General features: G+C 38.6%; 1 protein-coding gene across 1 annotated transcript in view; it reads right to left on the reverse strand.

Annotated features, from left to right (window-relative positions):
- Positions 1–20612, reverse strand: part of LOC140933152 (attractin-like protein 1) — a 36498-nt gene that overhangs the window by 5882 nt on the left and 10004 nt on the right. Inside the window, exons 9-27 of the mRNA XM_073382668.1 lie at positions 20267–20489; positions 19386–19557; positions 17222–17379; positions 16195–16279; positions 14642–14706; positions 13340–13465; positions 12498–12610; positions 11789–11843; positions 10409–10576; positions 9180–9371; positions 7910–7981; positions 7440–7505; positions 5953–6046; positions 4336–4391; positions 4163–4245; positions 2404–2482; positions 1699–1853; positions 758–816; positions 70–148 (exon numbers count right to left, since the gene is read on the reverse strand). Of these exons, the coding sequence (XP_073238769.1) occupies positions 70–148; positions 758–816; positions 1699–1853; positions 2404–2482; positions 4163–4245; positions 4336–4391; positions 5953–6046; positions 7440–7505; positions 7910–7981; positions 9180–9371; positions 10409–10576; positions 11789–11843; positions 12498–12610; positions 13340–13465; positions 14642–14706; positions 16195–16279; positions 17222–17379; positions 19386–19557; positions 20267–20489 (2100 nt within the window). The remainder of the gene's footprint in view (positions 1–69; positions 149–757; positions 817–1698; positions 1854–2403; positions 2483–4162; positions 4246–4335; positions 4392–5952; positions 6047–7439; positions 7506–7909; positions 7982–9179; positions 9372–10408; positions 10577–11788; positions 11844–12497; positions 12611–13339; positions 13466–14641; positions 14707–16194; positions 16280–17221; positions 17380–19385; positions 19558–20266; positions 20490–20612) is intronic.

Here is a 20612-nt window from a genome sequence, read left to right on the forward strand (position 1 = left end):
TCTAAGCTGGAACTTGATACTCGCGTAAACTAGTGCTACGGATACATTGCGTTGACTACTTAGACTTACCCTTGCCATCATGTAGGTTGAATATCGGACCTTGATCTTCCATGCCAAACCCACTACGAACAACAGTGAGAAGAAACACCTACAAAAACGAAAAAAATTACGATACAATCAGTAACAAAGACAGACTGGCACTCCGGGAGACCAGTGAACCAAACAACACTCGCAGCAAATACCGACAAAGTATCTGACACTATGCGCCGGTAAACAATATGGTGACCATTTATTACAGCGAATTGCCAAAAACCTCGCAATTCACATAATCTTTCAAGTCTTTTGCAGGCTTTAAATATTCCCCTTTTAACTAGTTATTTCTCCCTATGTTTCTTGCTTTCTTCTCTTTTTCTTCTTTTTTTTGTGCCAAGATAGAATGATAGACTAAAGCATGTTTTGCTAATTACAAAAGTACTTGTATAGGTCAGTTAACGAAACCACGTATCAATTTCTTGCTTTTAACGACTTTGGCAAGGAACTTCTTTTTGAACAATTCCCTGAAAGCCATGAACTCGCGAGAAGATTTTAAATTTCAAATGGCATGATTTGTTTAGTCACCAACAGAAATTAAAAAAAATCAATAAATCAATTAATCAATTAATTGAAAATAAACAAAATAAAATAAAATAAAAACGCAGGAGAGAAACTATTGTCAAAATTGCAGAAAGGCCTCAAAAATTACAGCTACAATACTTACGCAAAAAACGTGATGAAAAAGTTAAGGATAAGAAATTTAGGCTTCCGAGTAAACGAAATCTGTGAAATAAAATTAAAAGAAAAACTCATACCATTAAAAGGCATAATAAGCGGTGTCCTGCCTGTGTGCAGAGCAGCTCTATTCAGTGTCATACCTTAAAGTGCAATAGACCCTTCGCAAATAGCCATTCACGTCGTACACAACCGCCATGCTAAAGAGCAACAGACGGACTGGGAGAAGACAATTTACAAGACAAAATTTTCTTTCTTTCCAGCATGGTGGTTTTGTACCACGTCAATTCCTAGCTGCAAAGGGCCTATTATGAGCGCTGTTGTAAAATGAGAAGTACACTGCCATGCAGTGCACGCGCAAGGCATTGGGGGATTTTCCCCAGGACACTTTGAGTCCGTTAGCCAAAACAAAAACTTTTCCAGCTACCCAAGCGTTTTGGTTTAAAGAAACGTTTCGACCTGTTTTGAGAAATAGTGTCTAGAGACTCAGTACGTTTATAGGAAAAGAACTTTTAGAATTGCAGCAATGAAAATCGTGAAATTTATATTTTTAGTACGGTCTTAAACGAGCTGAAATATATCTGAGGCTAGAAGACTGTGCTGGCCCGGTCAAGGCCCTAAAGAAAGTATCAGGGACCTTAAGATCCAAAGAAGGCAACGGCAACGAAAACGTTAAAAAAGCAACAGGTTTAGTACGCAAAACAACAACGTTGAACATGCATCACACTTTTCCTGTACATTTCTCCGCCGTCATTGCACGACTACACCATGAATATGCCTACTTTCACGGTTTATGGAGGCTGGTAAACAAGCGGCGCCCAAATTTATTTATCTTTCTTAACAAGGATATTATTCTTTAAAATTCAACTCCAAGAGAGTTTGCCAACAATAATTGACAATTGACACTGTCACTTTATGAACTATGCTTACCTGTAGCGTAGTAAACTCTTTGATATTAAAGACAATAACTCTAAAGGCCAATGGGTCAGCCCCACCAAATCTGAATACTTCGTGAGAGAAGGTCTCATGAAAGTGGCCAATTCTTTCGTAGCTAAAGAGTGCTTCTTCGGGAGAAAGTTCTGAAACTAAAAATATTAGCTTTTTAATTCATGGACAGTTGTGAGGTCGCTTTTCTCAAAATCTTCACAAGGACTGTTACCACAAACCCTAAAAGTTCGGTAAGATGAATACTTAAAATGCGGTTACTCTCAGAAATAAATTTCCTGTAATGGAGCTTGGAATATTCATTCTTCCAGTAATAAGTGCCAATTTCACAGTTACGACTGACAAAGCAACAACAACAACAACAACAAAAACAACATAAATAGATAAACAAATAAATAAATAAAAATCAATAAATGAATAAATTAAATACAAACAGCAGCAACAAAAGCAACAAACAAACAAAAACGATTTTAAAAAAAACCTAAACTAAATAATTGGATTAATGAATAATTAAGAACAGCAGTTTTATCGGTATACTGCTTTCCATGTATGGTGTTTTTATGCCAGTTTTCGTTTGAACATTTCAGTTAGCGATACATTTGCATTTACTATAATTAAAGCTTGATTCTATTTTCGTCTCAGCTCTAGCACCTGATAAATGACACAGTTGCAATTGCTTAAGTTCAGTACCTGAGCTAATGGAGAGATTGAGAAGGGCCGAAGTACCCTCAGTCATAATTTTAACTTCAACTTCTACATCCTCGTCATCCTGTTAATAGATTAAAAGTCACAGCCGTTTACCTTGAAGCAACTCTAACCAGTAATAAACGGTTGCTCTTGGGGCATGGACAACCTCTCAACGCACGAAGGTTGAATTTAGAGAAAATTTAAGGGCCTAATGCCCTTAATTCTCCAAGGACAAAGCTAACTGTCCTTAATAATGAGGTGTCCGTAAAGGGCGGTTTGGCTGTATTAGGGAAACCAATTTCGTTATCTAGTGGATAACAATTTATCCAATGGATAGCGATATCCACCTTTTGAACAACTGGGGCCATGAAACTGGGGACAGACAAGCCTAAAAACACCTTGTTTCAAAATAGTGGCAACATTACTTTTCTTTTGTATTTCAGTTTATTAGCCCTTTTTGCCTTGATTGCATCTGCAAAATTCCACAAAAATTTTAAATTGAAACGAGACATTTTGGGCCAAAAGAGGAGACAAGTGTGACGTCACACAAATTCGAATTTGTGATAAATTAGGGGATTAGTTGACATATCCAGAAAGAACAAGATGGAAAATGTCTCCTTATTAAAAATCAGTGCGTTGATAAAAATCCCTCCAAAATTGGCTTATCGTAACCTTTATCATCCAGGCCTAATCATAGTTAGTAGAGGACACAGGTTATCAAAGCCAGCAAACACCAAAGTTGAAATCAACGGTGCTGAAGTTGGAAGCTTCCTGACCTTGCACAATCCTTTGTTGTTGTTGTTGTTTTTTTTTCAAAAATAGTGACTGAATAATAAATTAATGCGACGTTTCTATTGGTCAGTAAGCTCAAAATGATAGGAATGCTATTGAAAGTTGTGCGGAGTCAGGTCCAAAAAAGCTAACACAAACATATAACAAAGAAGTCTAACGGGTTTCATAACCATTCCACTTTAATAACAATGGCCTAAATAAATAGAAAGATGTATATAGAGTCTTCTGAGCATCACGGTGCTTGTATCTCGTCACCAATTTGCACCAATTGATTTTCTTTTTTTTTTTCCTGTAACAGGGCTGTCACTAAGAGCTTGTGGCCTCGAATTAAATACGTTAAATAACTAGCCTCCGGTTAAAAGATAATAAAAGTATATCTAAAACAAAATGGCTGACTTGCTGTTTTCTGACTTACAACAACAAAGAAGACGCAGAGACAGTTCTGTTTGTTTGTTTTGAAGTTTTTTCTATACTTTCCTCCGACTTCTGACTCTCCTCCATGCCTACAGCGTTGTGTCGCTGTTATTTGGGCCCAATTTTTCCCTTCAGTTTGTCACACTTGTATGTCAACTTACTTTGCGAAATGCGCAAATTTTCTTTCACTTCTCGGTTAAAATCGCAATTTATGAGGCGCACAAGTCATGTTTTCTGGCTTGCGTATTTTTCCTCCACCGTCGCCATTTTAGGACGTAAACAAACTAAAAGTATTATGGAATGCTAACCGCGAGTTAGTCGCGGTAAAACCCGAGGTTAACTAATCGGTCCTCTAACCGCACCTCCAACAACGAAAGTTTGACCCCAGGTTAACAAACCTACGGTTAAGAAATTTAACCTCCGGTTAGGCCTAACCCGAGGTTAGTTTAACCTGTTCAATTCCCGGCCGGATTAATCGCAAGTACCGGGGATGACAAGATACCTTCAGTTACTCTAATAGCGAAATGAGAAACCATTCAAAGGAGGACAAGCTTACCCGTACTGGAATGTTTATAAAGGCGATGCTTGTTTTGTTTTCCGAAACATTGAACGTGAACTGGAAACCACTCTTTAGTCTGTCTGTAAATAAACAAGTTTAAAATCTTATTAAAAGGAAATATTTAAGTTCATTGACACATGCGCACTTCTCCAACAAATTCTCAAACTTACTGTAACAGTGTCCGCCGTTCGTAGCATTACCAACTATATCAGTTTCCTTTGAACAGCTGTGCGGAGAGAAAGCAAATAGATAATCAAATAACTGAAAAGGGCACACTTAAAAGACACCTAAGGGAATGTTTACATGGAGGTGGGGATAGGACTGAGTTGGGTAACCCGCTCAGGTGGGGTAACCCGTCTGTCCATATAACCACTCATTTTACTTTGATCACGTTTACATGATACTATAACATTGTATCATGTAAACGCGATCAGACCAAGCAGCAAAATGCCTATATTATAGGCAGGTTGCTGCTTGGTCTGCCAGACCAGGTAACCCTCTCAAATTTTGCAATGCAAACGTTCCAAGGTGTGGTACAGCAAAAACCCGCGAGTAAGTATCTGCATGTTCCCAATTCACAATTAGCACAAATTTAGGCTACTTGGGTTCTCAAATAGGTTCTTGCTTATCTGAAACGAAAAAAAACACATTGTAGCTAGGAGTATTTAACAGTTATTCCTTGAGCCCGAATGGGCTCTGAGTCAACAGCCCATGAGGACGAGAGGATAATTGTTTCAATAAAATCCAACTAGTTGGTTAAAAATATCGAGACAAAACAACTTTAGATAGAAAAACGCGATTCAGCCGCCATTGTTTTGGTTTTCAAAGCCTGCGCTTGTGGGCTATAACATATAGCCTAGTAGTAGCTCAACCAATCAGAACGCAGCATTGATAAAAGACCACCAGTTGGATTTTACTAATTACTGATATCCCGCGAATTCCTCATGCATTATCTGCACAGCATTATATTGCAGTTAGAGCGATAAGAAATATGTCTTCAAAAAGAATCCTGAATGTCGACTTATCTTTTTTTGCCCAAGTGTACAGAATTTTACTGTAAAGCGCCTAGCTGGGGGTCGGATTAGTATTGCATCAATTCGCGCCAACTGCCCAGGGAATTGCATCATTATAAGTGACAACAGAAAGCCCTAGCACTGAAACGTTGTAGCAAGACCAGCAAGTGAGAGTAGAAGAGCATTAACCGCCATAACAAGTCGTTTGCCTGCCATTTTTTTCATGTTTCCGTGCTTAGCGACCATTCAAAAAAAGCACCCCGGGATAACTCGGTTGTAAGATTGCATGTAAACGCTGTTTATTTTTTACCCAAATTAGCGGGTTACCTAACCTACCCGGGGTCCCCCACCTCCACGTGAACAGGCCCTTAAAATTTAAATATGCCGTGGCAGGTGAGTAGAGATAAACTGCCTACCTGCCCCTCTCCTAATCTAGCATTTCCCCTAAGTAACAAGTGGGGATCAGCTTTGGGTTATGGGAGGGGTGGGTTGGCGAATCCAAGAATCCATCTTGGATTTCACCAGCATTTTCAAAGCTATCAGCTGGAGGTATAAATTAGGCTAAATTTTAAAAAATACGGTAATGCTGCTTATGGTACTGTTTAAGGCGTTGCACGCACACATGCAGTGCGAGAATTCGCAGTTTTGCTTAAGATGGTTTAATCTCACATCGGTACGTGATCTTGTAGTCAAGTCACCGATTGTATCCAAATGACGTCAAAATGTGTTTGCGGGATAAATATTGATAACAAAAACTAAAGTATGACATATTACCTTTCACAGTGGTCGCCCGTCACCCAGTGAGCTAGACATTCACACTTGCCAGTTTCATGATCACAGGTATCTGCGTGACCGTTACATTCACAAGCTAATGAAAACAAAAACAGGTTAGTATCACAATTGACATTCGTATAAAAGCCACCATATGCCTAGTAGTGTATAAGTTCTGGGAGAAAAATTGGCCAAAGGTGTACCTAGGTTGAGCTGATAGGGGAGGAGGGTGGGGAAACTTGCTTGCCGGTTGTTGAATAGCAGACTCGCGAGAAAGAGCAAATTTCATTGCAAGGGCGTATAAAAAGCCTAGAGAATTTCCCTGGGGACTGTTAAGGGCCAATAGAGAGCTTTAGTAGGGGGCACGCTGTTATTTAGTTGATTAAATCGTCATGCGGCGGATTTTACGCGAATGAGAATAGTATCACAATTCGTGTTAAATGCGATACAATGGGACTGTATTGATGAGTATTAAGCCAACATTCAGTGTACCAGGAATGTTTACCGAGCAATATATGGAAGAAACGTTTGAAAAATAACTGTACCATAATTACATCGTATTATCATTAGTCCACTTTGTTAAGGAGGAGGTATAAGGAGGGACCGGTTGGGGGGGGGGGGGGGGATATGGGGTCTACTTTATTAAGGTTTCAATGTCTTCTGAAAAAAATTGGAAATAAAATGGGTAACTTAGAATACACTCTTTGCAAGCTACCACTTCAGGAACGTGAGCATGTCTTCAGTGAATCAAAATAATCTGTATTCAATGCAGAAAGGTCTAGCGAAAAGAAGAGGAATCCATCATAGCTGGCAGAATCAGAGTGGGTAACCTGTGCTTCCCTTTTTTTTTCTCACGGCGTTACACCGTCAACGAAACAAAAGCACTTGTGGAATGAAGCAGTCGCGCGCGATAAATCCGATAAATCACGCTAGCTACACAAGCTCAGTACATAAAATTTGCGAACAATTGACAAAGTTCCAGTTTTGGGGTTATTCCTCTACCTAAATTGGAAAAATGCGACGGATTCGTAAACAAGCCACACAGCCGGGCCGCACATAGACAAACTGACTGACGCAAAGACTCTAACACTGAAAGTCATTGTAATGTACTAGAGGAATAATAAATAATAAATATATAACGATTTAGAGGTAGCACACCCACAAAGTGGTTCTTCGTCTACCTGATTCCTGGTCGAAATGGAATTTGGAAATGTAGGTTTTTGAGGAGAGGGGAAAACCGAAGTACCCGGAGAAAAATCTCTCAGTGAAAGGGAGAGAACCATTAACAAACTCAACCAACATATGGCTTCGACGCCGGGATTCGAACCCGGGGCACATTGGTAGGAAGCGAGCGCTCTCACCACTGCGCCACCCTTGCTTCCCAAGATACAGCAATTGGGAAAGGCATTACCTCAACATTTTGACTGCCAATGCAATAAAACCATAATAAAAAAGATGCTGTCGGACATGTCCTCATACTATATTTGTACCTTTACATGTCCCTCCGTTCTTGGCGTCGCCATAGTGACCGACTGCACAAACCTCACAACGATGCCCTGGAAAAGTACGCAATATCAAATAGAGATCAAATAAGAAGCTCCTTATGCTGATTTTAAACAACAGGGATAAATGTATATAAGATAAAATAATTATCCAGTGCTTCGGAAAACCGCTGAAGCCCTTTAGATATTATTTTACCAGGTCTGCAACACGATCGCATGACGATTTGATAGGTCAAGTTCATAGTCAATTCTACAGTAAACAGAGCCACTCGTGCGATAAGCTGTAAAATTTTCGCTTCGCTTGCCATCACAAATAACTCCTCAACGCCCTGTGGGAAGGCTGAGAATTTGAAATATATGATTGGCTTTTAAAAAACTCTAAATCCCCCCCCCCCCCCCCCCAACACACACACACAGTTAAATCAGTGCTGTTTTCAAAGAAAGGGAGCATTACTTACCAGAAGTATTATTCTTACACTTTTCACAGATGTTTCTGTTAATGCATCTGCTGTGCCCATTACACTGGCAATCTACAAGTAGTGGCACAAAACGACTTAAGTATGACTTAAGTTTACCTTCCAAAGGGAAACACCTGTTCAATAAACCCACTCCAATTCTTCGTCAAAAATCATTGTGCAGCTGCAAATTGCCCACTTAAGAAAGGATTGTGGCTAGATTGGATACCGCAAATCCTCTATTAACCTCCCCCCTCCCCCCCTCTTCCTTCTTGCGACCGCTGAACTACGTTTAAATTTCTCCTTATCTTCATTTTCGCATTTTTCGACCATTACTTTCAGGCTTTGTTGTTTGTTCAACGGCTTAAAATTTCCCTTAGGATAAGGATCCAGGTTCTTTATGAGACTGAAATCTTGTGTGTGCCAGCTAAATACGACACGTTATTGTTGTCGATGTTTTAGTTAGGTCTGGGATTATATTTGCGGTATCTGTAAAATCTTACGAATTCTGCAGTCTATCTAAATTTGACAACTTCGGCCTGGATGAAATGTCAGATAAGTTCCACCATAACAGCAGATATTTGTTCGTATCTTCTTTTCTGTTTTTACATTGCCAAGTTTGGATGAATGTAGGACTGTTTCTGCCGTCTTTTTCGTGTTGTTTGATAGGTCCTTGCAGAAACTATAATCATAGCTACAAGCCTGTTCTTCAGACGACTGCAGAGCTAACAAATAACAGAACCGACCCACATAAAATGTTTCTATGTGTTGGAAAATTCTAGTAAAGCCTCAAAATTTGGTTTAAGAACCCGTCTAAGGGCCTGTTTACATGGAGGTGGGGGACTCCAGGTAGGTCAGGTAACCCACTTAGGTGGGGTAACCCGCCTGTCGATGTAATCTCTCATTTTAATTTGATCACGTTTACATGATAGGTGAGGTGACCCGCCACATCTTACCTCACCTATCTCGGGTCCCCCTTCTCCATGAAAACAGGCCTTAAGTCTCTATAAAGCCAGTCGCAATGTAGATCATCTATTTAGTATTAGTGAAAACAATTGCATAATCCACTGAATAGAAATTTATCCAGTGGATAGCGATATCCACCTCTTTCGAACAACTGTGCCCAGACAGTCAGACCGACAAAGTAATATTCCACAAGACCTCCGTGGACATTTTAAGCGAGAGTTCGAATTACCTGTAACGTAAAAATGCAATACTTACAGGAGATAAGATTAATGCAAGAGAAGTTTATCGTTAAAGGATTCATCTTTACCTGGACATTCTATGAAGTACCATCGGTCCGCTGGGCATTGACTAGCGGAAGCATTTGGAGATGTGGTAAAAGGACCGTTATCTCCTCCATCCATACATTGTCCCAGGCCAGTTCCCGAACCATCATCACACCAGCCACACCCAGGTAGGGTGTGGCAATCATCACATGTCTTCAACTCAGAACATCGAACACCTTAACATGAAAATTATTATAGTAATTGATTGAGAGATGTTCAACAAAGTCAACATTCACGGATAAACAGAGCATTGTTATCCATTGACATCATATAATTTTATGGTGATGTTGCTGGCTCAGAGACTTTTGGCGGGAAATACTATGTTATGTGACCTCGAAGTAAGCTGAATGACAGAGCAAGTTATTGGGGAAAAAATCCCAGCTATTCAGCTGTATCACAAGAGGAGTTACCGTAAACGACCTAATAAACGCCCAGAGTGTCTTAACCTTAGGAGTCCAAGCAGGTGCGTTTAATATATGCATAGAAGGCCTTTAAAAGAGAGAGGCGTATCTTCTCGTAACTGTAACAAGCTCAACAAAACCAATACGCTTTCGGCGAATTTTATCAAGAGAGTGAAAAAAAAAGCGGAATATCAACTTCATAAATTGATACGTCTAGGCTGTCTAGAGATCCATATCACTCTTTCAAATCCCAACATCGATGAAAGAATCCTCGCTCAGGGTTATTGTGTTGTAATCGTTAGTCAATCCTTGCTTAGAACTTGACATTGAACAAGGTGAAATACGCAAAGCCTTGTTAATCAAGCAAGAAACTGAATGAATTGAATGCTTTTGTTCCTTTATGCCAATTCCTAGTATTTTGGAGTAATTGTCATTGGGGACGTTTATTTGAGAGGGGCGTCTAATAAAACGTTAACAGCGTAGAGAAGGCGTTTATTAGAAAAGAGGCGTTTATTTGGAAGTGGGCGTTTATGAGGTCACTAGCAGTATCCAGATCTCGATCTACATGATTATTTTTGCATCATAATCAGCCTCTTCAAGCGATTGTTTATTCTTGTATTTAAGAAGAAGGAGAATTCAAATGCCAGAAAGCTCAGAAAAACTTTCCGAGCTCCAGGTGAGAATCGAGCTCATGACCCTCCGAGTTCTAGTTCGGACGCTCTTACCACTGAGCTACTAAAACTCTAATGGCGAGCAGGGTCGGAATTTAAATACAAGTACACCAGACTTGTATCACAATTGACACCACTAACCTGAGCACTGATTTTGGACCCAACTAAGACACTGGCCATAAGGAAAGCTAACAGGATAAGCATTAGCAGCCACGCACTGCTTCTGTGATTCACACCACATACAACTACGTTTTGCTACGCAGTCACCACATGAGCTCAAGTTGAAGCAGTCAAGTTCCTTGCATTTACCTACGAAGAGAAAGTGACTCCATTATCAGGGTAGTGTATTACTAGGGCTAAATACACCTGTATGACCCAAGTCAAGCTCTTTAAATCCTGTCAATAAGTTAGAAATAAGAAAAACCTCATCACCTGGAAGTGGGTTGTCATGGAAATATGGGCATCGAGGGGTGGGGTGGGGAGGGGGCAGGGGGTCCGTTTTTCCTTGCCCACTGACCTATGTCGTCCAGCGCATTACTGTCGGCTGTCCTCATTACGTCCAGAAAATCAATACGACGGATCAACAGCTCTATCGACCCACCCAAAAGTAACTATCCTCCAAAACAAGGGATTAAATTTCTGGATCGTCCTCAAAAGTTTTACTTCCTCTTACAGCCAGAAATAACAAAACCCATATATATGACTGAGAAGATAATAACTATCAATGATGACCTTTGGCATTCTTATCCAAAGACAATCATAGCTTTTCAAAGTGGTCCTGTAGTCCTCGAAACCCGTTACATACGCGAAAGCAAAATGAACGAACAAGACGATATCCTTCCACGCTGTTCGATATCCTTTTTGCGTTCTGCCCCAGAAAATTATGACATTTCAAAGTCCTAAAATGCGATGTTCAGCGTTCTGGGAACTACTGTAAATTTGACGACAAAAGGGCGTGTTTTTCATTCAAGAAAATGTAACTTTCAATTTATCAGCCTCACAATCAATTCCTACAAGATATCATCAAGTGATGAAAACTAGACAAATTCTGCGTAACCCTATAAAGAAATTTGTGAGACAATGACTGAAATATAACTTTCACATGACTAACATAACGTGAAACCGGTGGGCCTTTATGAAAACACATCGTAATTACATTTTCATTCAGATTTTGATATATTTCTTGTTTACAACGTTATTCAAACTAGTTGCTTCTTCTTTCTAGAAAAAAAAAAAAGTAGCCGACCTCTATGAGCAACGTCGGCCGTCGGTGCTTATTGAAACCCCTGCAAATGTGTAGAGTGCATGCAAAGGTGATGGTCCGATTCCCGGGTAAGCCTTATTCATTTTTTTAGTTCGTTTTTCAGCCGATTTGGTTGTTTATTCAACTGCAAGGGTCACATCATCTTTCATATTTTAATCCGCAGTTCACATGTATATTCTGATTTTACATATTATTTTATATAATCTGATTTTATATATTCCAACAAAACCATTAACAACAAAATCATTATCAAGTACCTTGACAAGCTTTCACTTCCCCCTTTGGACATTTACCAGGAGAATCGATCCTTTTCTACAAAACGTAAAATTATTTCAAGTCATTCATTTAAAATAATCGTTTTTCTTCAATTTGGACAGAATCCACATAAGAAATGGCTCAACCCTTCTTTCTGGAGTGTAAAAACGACGACGGCAAGCAAAGCGAAATGCGTCTAATAAGAATAGTAACAACTTTGTACGTGCAACACACTTTTTTTGCATTTTCTTTGCCGTCACTGCACGGCTACGACGTGGAAATGTTAATTTCACGTTTTATAGAGGACGTAAACAAGCCACAACAATCTTTTCTTTGTCTTTCTTAACTTGACACCGATCCCCAAGAAATCAACTACAGAGGAATTCACCTACCTTTGACATTTTCAGAAAACTGCAATAAACACGACAAAGTTTGAAAAAAACGCGAATTGACGTTTTCGCTGCCGTCGCCGTGGTCGATGCTAAAGCTCCCTATTTACTCGACGCGTCAGGCGTTGCCATTATTCGTTTCGTAAACGGGTGTTGCCATTTTCAACCGCCGATATGCAAGGAGAGGGAGGCGGGGAAGGGGGGGGGGGGAGGGGGGTGGCGCTTATTCAAGAGCTACACACTGTCGATTTAATACGGTACTGCGTGTAGTTAGTTACTCGATTAACACAGAAGTTATCAAAATTTTAATTACGGTTATTACCTTACTGCCAGGGCAATCTCCCTTCACACAAATACCATCGCACCATGAACAGCCTTGCATAGCGGACGTACACCTCTTGCAACTCTGCGTGAGTTCTCTACATTTGTCCTCAGCTGAATCACAACAAAATCCATTAAAAAAAAGAAAAGAAAACAAATAATACAAATACATAATAAAAAAACAAAACAGAAAGAAAAGCATTTTTAGTAATGACACCAAGTTTATCTATGCTATTGCTGCTTTTTATCAAACTAAACAAGTCAAAGAAAGGTAACTAAACGAAACGCAACAATCTTCATATCAAATTAATCTTGACAGTCTTCAGATCTCACTAGTTTTAGCCACACTACCGTCACAATTGCCGTTGTTAAAGCTCCCCTATCTCTGTTTCAAGTTAACAAAAACCATAAGCTTGTCCTTTCAAGTACGCCTTGGTTCTTCATGTAGGACTACAGTAAGTAAACGCACAGGGATAAGAAAGGGTTTAATTATCATACACTCCACATAGTTAATATCACCAGACAAAAACAATCCTTCTCACACACCACTGGTAGTCATGCCAAGCCAACCACCACAGCCTGACCTTTATTCAAAATTATCAACAAATGTACATATAACATAACCCTCGAAAGAGGGGACACTAACAAAATTACAAAGTTGCACATTACATTTTTAAAACAGCCTACAAAACTGAAATCCTAGGGTGGGTGGGGGGGAAGGTCAGTAATGGCAGACGCAACAATGGCAACTGCCCACCTTTTGGTCAAATGACCTATACCCAGGCCCCCAGTGGTGTGGGAGGAAAATGTTACAATCAGCCAATAGAAAAAGACCCTTTTTACCTGTGATTTGAGGTTTTATGCATCGTTCTGGTCCAAGGCATATTGAGCTGGAGTCACTCCACACACAATCAGATGAATTGAAACTCATCTGGCAAGTAAACTTGTCTTTTATCAAACCGCATGGACCTGTTGAATACAATGATCATTTTCTAGTTTTTTGTAACTTTTACGTTACTTCTAGAATTTTTCATGTTTTATGATGCCAATATTGTTCCCTTTAATTGTCAAGAGATGTTTTAAAGAAAAAAAAACCGGAGATAACAGGAGCATTTTTATTTAAAATTTAACATACCACTTTGTACTTTATGTGCGAAAAAGGCTGGCTTAAAGGGGCTGTGTCATGGCAGTCCAGTTCATTTTGTTTAATTTTGCCAATTACTCGCCCTCAATCGCTATGGAACTTAAAGTAAGCAAAGAAATTATATGTAAATGACGAAATCAGAGATCCGAGACAAACAAGACTTAGTATGTCTTCTAAGTATTATTTTTGAAGTTGCAAGCAGCAGAGATCAACTTTGAAAAACTGTTAGGCTGAACAGTTTTTAAAAACCCTAATTTTAATCCGTTTCAATCTTCTTCAGTTTTGCCCATCCGTTGCATCTGTTGTTTCTGTTATGTTATTTTAACCTTCCTTGAAAGTTTAAAGCGTTTTATGTTTCTCTTAATTTAACGGGCAATTGTAATTTCCTAGTTTGGCTGAATTTCGTGACACAGCTCCTTTAACATACGAAAAAAATACATGACCTGTAAAGTGGTGTCTTGCTACAAACAGAAAACAAAACTCTTATAATCTACTACTAAGCGTTGAGAGCACCTTGCTTTAAAACTCGCTTATAAAATTATCTTACAGAAGGGAGTTCAGATGGACAAATTAAATGTTTTTATGATGATCAATCAGTTTGTACAAAACTGTCGCAATAGCCTGGATAGCAGTCGTTTCCAATCCTTACAGTCAAGCGCAGGAGCGCTCAAGATGCAGGAGGGCATGAGGTAAAGGGTATCTTCGGTACTTCTCCCAAAAGCTAATAGTCAGGAAACAAGCACAGAGAAAAATGATGCAAGCAAGGCTGACCTGCGCCTGAGCCTCCAAACTGACCGCTGATCCGCAACAAGAGATGGCGCTCCTTGTTATTAACTGCGTTAAATTTTATTTTTATTAATTCAAAATATTTCCCCTATTACACCCTCCTCGATCTCCATAATTCTTCATAAGATACTCAGCCTCATTCATTTATTGTTAATTTAACTTCATAACAATATTATTATAAATATTTATATTAATACTATGTATTACTGACTCACCAGGAGTGAAAGATAGCACGTCACTGAGAAGAACTCCTTGAAATCCTCCAAAAACATACATTGATCTGTTTAGAAAATAAAAGAAGCAAACATGAAAGCTATAAAAGAGAAAAGAAAAAAATACACCGCAGAAAACAACTTTTTTCTTTGCCGTGCTAGGATAGTCCAGGATGTTTAAAAAGGGTATATTTGTTTACAGCTATTTCGAGAAAGGTTGTTGGAAAAAATGTGCACTCGACAATCCCGAAAGGTAATATGGGATATGATCAATACAATGTTCCTGACACTGTAGCTGTCGAACCTACTTTTGTTGCTTTCCTTTAACAAACATACGTCCATGGCCTCTCCTGCCATTCTTTCAAATTTCTTTGAAGAGCAGTGAACTCAAAACCACCCACAATACCTTTCGGGATTGTCACGTGCACTTTTTTGTGACACAGACGGTTCCGAAGAAAAAACACGAGTACTCCCAACAGAGATGGTTTTAGAAGTCAAGAAATACTTTTACCGGCGAATTTCGAAGGTAGAAGTACCTTTAAGGGGAAACGGAAGCGATTTGGAATCTTAGCTTTAAAAACTTAGCGAAAATCGAGGTAAGAAATCATATGCTTTGCGTCCCACTTCGCAGACGAGTTACTATATCACCTTTGTTGGGCATATGTCCTTTAAATGCGATGAAATGGGTTTAAGTTCGCGTTTTTTTTTTTACCGTCAAAAGACCAGTCATTTTCCTGAAGCGGTCTGTATACAGGCTAAAAAAGAGTTGTAAACTATTATTATTTATCAGGTGGTCATCCCTACAAGGGTTCTCCTAATGTGTGAATGGTTTGAACCCAGGAGTCATTTCAAAAGTAGGTTGAGTTTGATCGTCCGGGTGAACGTTGTCCTGATTAGGACTGTTGTTGTTGACAGTGACTGACGTTTCGACAACCTGTGCGGTAGTCATCTTCAGAGTCAAAGTGAGTTGTATCACGTCAGTTGATGGTATTATACTCTGGTTATTGATCTGATTGGTCAATTACGTCACGATGTTATTGGTCGTCTGTCAGTTAAGCCGTGATGTTATTGGCTATGAAGACTCGTAATCAGTAATTGGTGCGTTTCGATCCGTCTTTTGTCACAGTTAAACAGTCGTCTGTTGTTAGTCAAATTGTCAGTTCTCCAGTCGTTCTCTCGTAGTTAGTTTTGCTTGATCTTGTCAATAAGTCGTTTGTACGGCGCTGGTAAGTGTTGGCTACGATTCAGTGACGTTTGTTCTAAGTTCGTAAACCATCGTGGTTCTCCTAATGTTGTCACCTCTATGAAACGGCCATCATGCACTTGATACACTTAGTCTGGCTTTATCTTAACGATATGATGAAGGAAAATACAGTTCAAGATAAAAGAATTGTGGACCAGTAATGCCGCTCCCATCGTGTGTTTGCTTCAAAATATCACAAGCCTCTATTGATCATCCAACTTCCATTATGTGGCCACTTGCCTGGATCCCGAGGGTGGCCAATGGAGGTTTAACCGTTGTCCACATATTTAAAAGCAAGATTTAAGTAATTTACCTATTCACCAGTACGGAAGAGTGGCCATAACGTCCAGAGGATTTTAAATCCCCTGAATATGGAACTGTCTTCCACTCATCGCAAGCTAATTGAAAAAAAAAAAAGTTTAAATCATCACTGTCTGCAAGTACTACTGACTGTAACTACCAAATTTAATAAATGGATGTGGTTCACAGAAACATTAAAAGAAAAAGAAATTGCCAACAACAGCAACAACAAAAGACGTGTCAAAATAAAACACTGAATTGAATTAAATTATCCCGTAAAGTTGCTATCTAGGGATCTCGGGGGGGGGGGGTGGGGAAGTTGTCATCATGTTACAGTGGAACCTTGATATAACGAAGTGCCAAGGGACTGACAAAATTTGTTTGTTATATCAAGGTACTTTTCCATATGTTTTCCTATTACTGGGGTAAACAAAATCGCTCATTATACTGTTATATAGAGGTTCGTTAGATTGAGGTTCCACTGCATATTGTAAAACTCATTATAATTAATTGGCTGGTAATTCGATATTATAACCAGCACTTGTTTGAGTTCCAGCCGTCTTAAATTTAATTGTTATTTAAACAAAACAAAACAAAACAAAAAAAACAACAATTACTACAAGTGTAATTGAGGGGCTCCGAGCCAAAACAGTCCCTAGTCACTAGGGAGATGGAGGATGTTTATTCCATTTGTTTATTTACGTATTTTTTCATTCATTAATTCATTCATGGGGAAAGAGGGCCTGTTGTGGTCTGCAACACAGCCATTTTTAGTGTCGTCACATAACGCTCCTCCAAAACAGCTGTGTAGCAGCCTAGGCCTGTTGTTGCTGACTGTAGGGGAGGTGTTTTGCATACACGGTATAATTTCAGGGAAATGGTACACAAACCTGCTTGCAAATGCTCTTGTACTAAAAGAGAGACCACATTGCATAATTCTGTAACTTTATAGCACTTTACAAAATTACAAGATTATCACGAGGGATTCTCACATGGAGCTTTCAATTGTTAATGAAATTATTCATTATTATTTAAAGTACCTATGTCATAAGCGACAAAATCTGTTGCAAAGCATGGCTGGTTGGACTGTGCCCCCAATGTACCATTATGTGAATTGCCACCGAACACTAACATCACATCACCCAAAAACACTGCCGAGTGATGGAACCTGGGGACATTACTGGCCTTGAGAGCTTTCCTGAAAAGCAACAAGTTAAACAGATATCAACTTGGCAATGATTGGCATCATTTACATATCACGCTTATATCTAAAACCTTTAGTCTTGCATGGTTTAAATAAAAACAGCTTGTGTGACCACCTGCCATGTCCAAAACATATATTCCAGTTTTTTTAAGCGATGTACTATAATGCAGTGATTTTGCTACAAAAAATGGTTATGGTGAGTCCTGGGACTCATCCTGTGAAAAACCATGAGTCCCAGTCCAGAAACACAGAGTCCAGTTCAAAAAACAAAGGAGTCCCTGGGTCTTTTGTAACCACGCATTTAATCTGAAGACAGACTCCAAAACTCCATATTACTAGTTTGCTGAAATAGAAATATACTCCTTCTGTAAAGCACAACCAAGATTAAAAGAAATAGGCGTTGTTTAACATCAGCCACAAGAACAGGCACAGAGATCACACAAACAGGATGTTACAAAAAAAAACCTCTTCAGAGCGATCGATTGATCGTTACATCCTATGCATGCCACAAATTATTCTGTGTCTTTGGGGATTTTTATTTGTCAAGGACGCAGGATGCAGAGGTAACATAATCACTGTGCATGTAGCTGTAACCTCTTATAAGCTGCTACATTTACCTCCTATTAGCAAGGCCATGTTAGGGTAAAATTCTGACAAGCGACATGGCCTTTAAACTGCAACAAAAGACTACGAAATGGCAACAAACAACATACTAAAGATGGGTTATTACTACCAACAGCGACTCCGGCTATTCTTCAAAATGCGAAGCAAACGTGTTTAAAATTCACACTAGGGACATACATACCCCACCCCTTGTGTAACATTATGTGAAAGCAGGTTGTTTTCATGGCCAATTATTTCTACACGGGCTTAGTTGTTGGAATGGGCTGCATCATTGTTGTGTTTGGACACAGAAGACTTGAGATCACAGGCCCGTGCTGATTTTCGGTGTTAGGGATTTACCTAAGTCGTGGGTTTCAATAACAATAAATTGAAGTAGCCAGCAGGTTTGAATAGAGTATTAAACTGACCATAGTCGTTAGTCCCCTTCTTCTAAGGATGTCTGGGGGCATGCTCCACCAGACTATTTTGGAATTTCAAAGCCCTAAAATGCATTTTTCCAGTTTTCTGGGGACTAAATTATGGAAACAGAAGAGTGTGTTCTTCATTCCTTAAAATATACAGTAAACACCCGCATATAAAAACACACAATTTCGGAGGTCAGGCTGATTGAGTTCTTATTTATTGGGTGCTTAATGACAAATCAGCCTCAAAATGTTCTTAAAATTTAGTACAAATACTATCCAAAACATGTTGCCAGAGGTATGTTTAGCATATTTAGGAAAATAAAATAAATAATAATTCTCTAATTGATTATAATCAACAAATGAAGTTATCTGACAACAAACATAAACTTACATGTTTTGTAATATTATGACACTTTTTCCATTTTATAAGAACATGTTACAATTTTCAGGCTGATCTTGTTCGTATAAAAATGGGGCTTTATTAGCCAAATTTCAGCCTCGTGTTCTTAATCCATTTTGTTTTTACATGCAGGTGTTTACTGTACATGCAGCTTTCATTCAGGTTTCAGAGCAACCCAATAAATTCTTACAAGCAGTGAACAAATATTAATGTCAATATTCAAATTATTAAAGAACATTTGCACATAAAAAATTCTGTGTACACCTATAAACAAATGTGAGAAAAATTAACTGAAAAACAGCGTTTGTGTAACTAAAGCGGCACATACATATAAAACCAGTGGTCCTTGAAAACACATTATAAATTAAGCTTACGTTTTCATTTAGATTTTGTGATGATATTTTTTTGTTTATGACATTTATATATTACAACTAGTTGAGCACTCCTTTTTCAGGGAAAAAAGTAGCCAACTGCTCTGAGCAAAGTGGCTGACGATTTGTTTGTGTTTTGTCGGTGGTGGGTGCTTATTGAAACCACTGAGTAGTTATCATATTACTTGTCAATGTACCTACCATTTTCTTGTTACAGGATTATAAGATGTTAAATCCTTTGCAAGTTCACTTGATTCATACACTCCACCATGTACATAGAGCAAATTGTGTATAGGATTGTAAGTAGTGCTGTGTCCATACAATGGCCTGATAATGTCTGTGGGAACACGGTGCACACTCCATCTGCCTGTATCTAAACACATTAGAAAGACAGTATCATCAGCACTGAGTTCATTAAAAGGTGACACAACATACTATTATGATACTAGACCACAATAAGAAATTGAACCTGAAGTCTGAGTTGTAAACAATCTCCCCAAAAATTATTTGATTTGCAATTTATGTGAATTGCAACTATTTGTTCTTCTCTTCTTTTCTTTAAAAAAAATGTTTTTTTCCTTTTGAGTCTGTAGATAACACTCTAAAAAAAATCAATAAGCAAAGGCAAAATGATAACTGAAGCCAATGTACATTGTATGAAGCATATGAACAGATAGAGAACAGGGTTCTTTAAAAGCCCCAGCAACTAACGAAAATTACTGTCTAGACTTCACAGACATGCCAGTTTCTCTTATTATTATTATTATTATTGTCATTATTATTATTATTATTATTTAATTAATTCTAATAATGAACATATTCTATTGATAACAATGCTAACTATTAAAATCATACTTTTAATTAAAAAAACTATTCCGTCAAAACACTATTTACAATTTGTTTCGGTTAAAAAAGCACAGTTTAGTTTTTATTAAAAATATTCATTTAATTGGAAGCAGGGCAATTCCCCATGCCTATCCCCACATGTGAGTACCTTTTAGTCAAATCTATTGCTGCCATTAAAAATTTTTTCTCCATCTTCTTAAAATTTTGTGAGGAACCCAATAACAGAATAGATTTACCTAAGTTATATTCTTGCACTTTATCTGTGTAGCCACGCAGTGGTCCATAACCAAACAAAACAATCATTTTAGAATTGACCAGAGTTGCCGTGTGTCCAGCCACAGCAAAGGGTGAGTCTCCTAGACTCGGTAGCAACGTCCAACATAATGTTTGAGTGTCAAATAACCAGAGCTCATTGCTGGCCTTTTGATTGATTCTACCACCAAACACATACAAAGATGTCTGCAAAAAGTATTAAGAGGAAAAAATGTCATTATTTCAGAAGATAATTAAATTAGATAAAAATTACATATAATTTGCACCACGAGGGGTAGATTATGAAAATGCTGTCATCTTAACGAACCA

This window comes from Porites lutea, chromosome 4 (genome assembly GCF_958299795.1).
Source record: "Porites lutea chromosome 4, jaPorLute2.1, whole genome shotgun sequence".
NCBI classification, from domain to species: Eukaryota; Metazoa; Cnidaria; class Anthozoa; order Scleractinia; family Poritidae; genus Porites; species Porites lutea.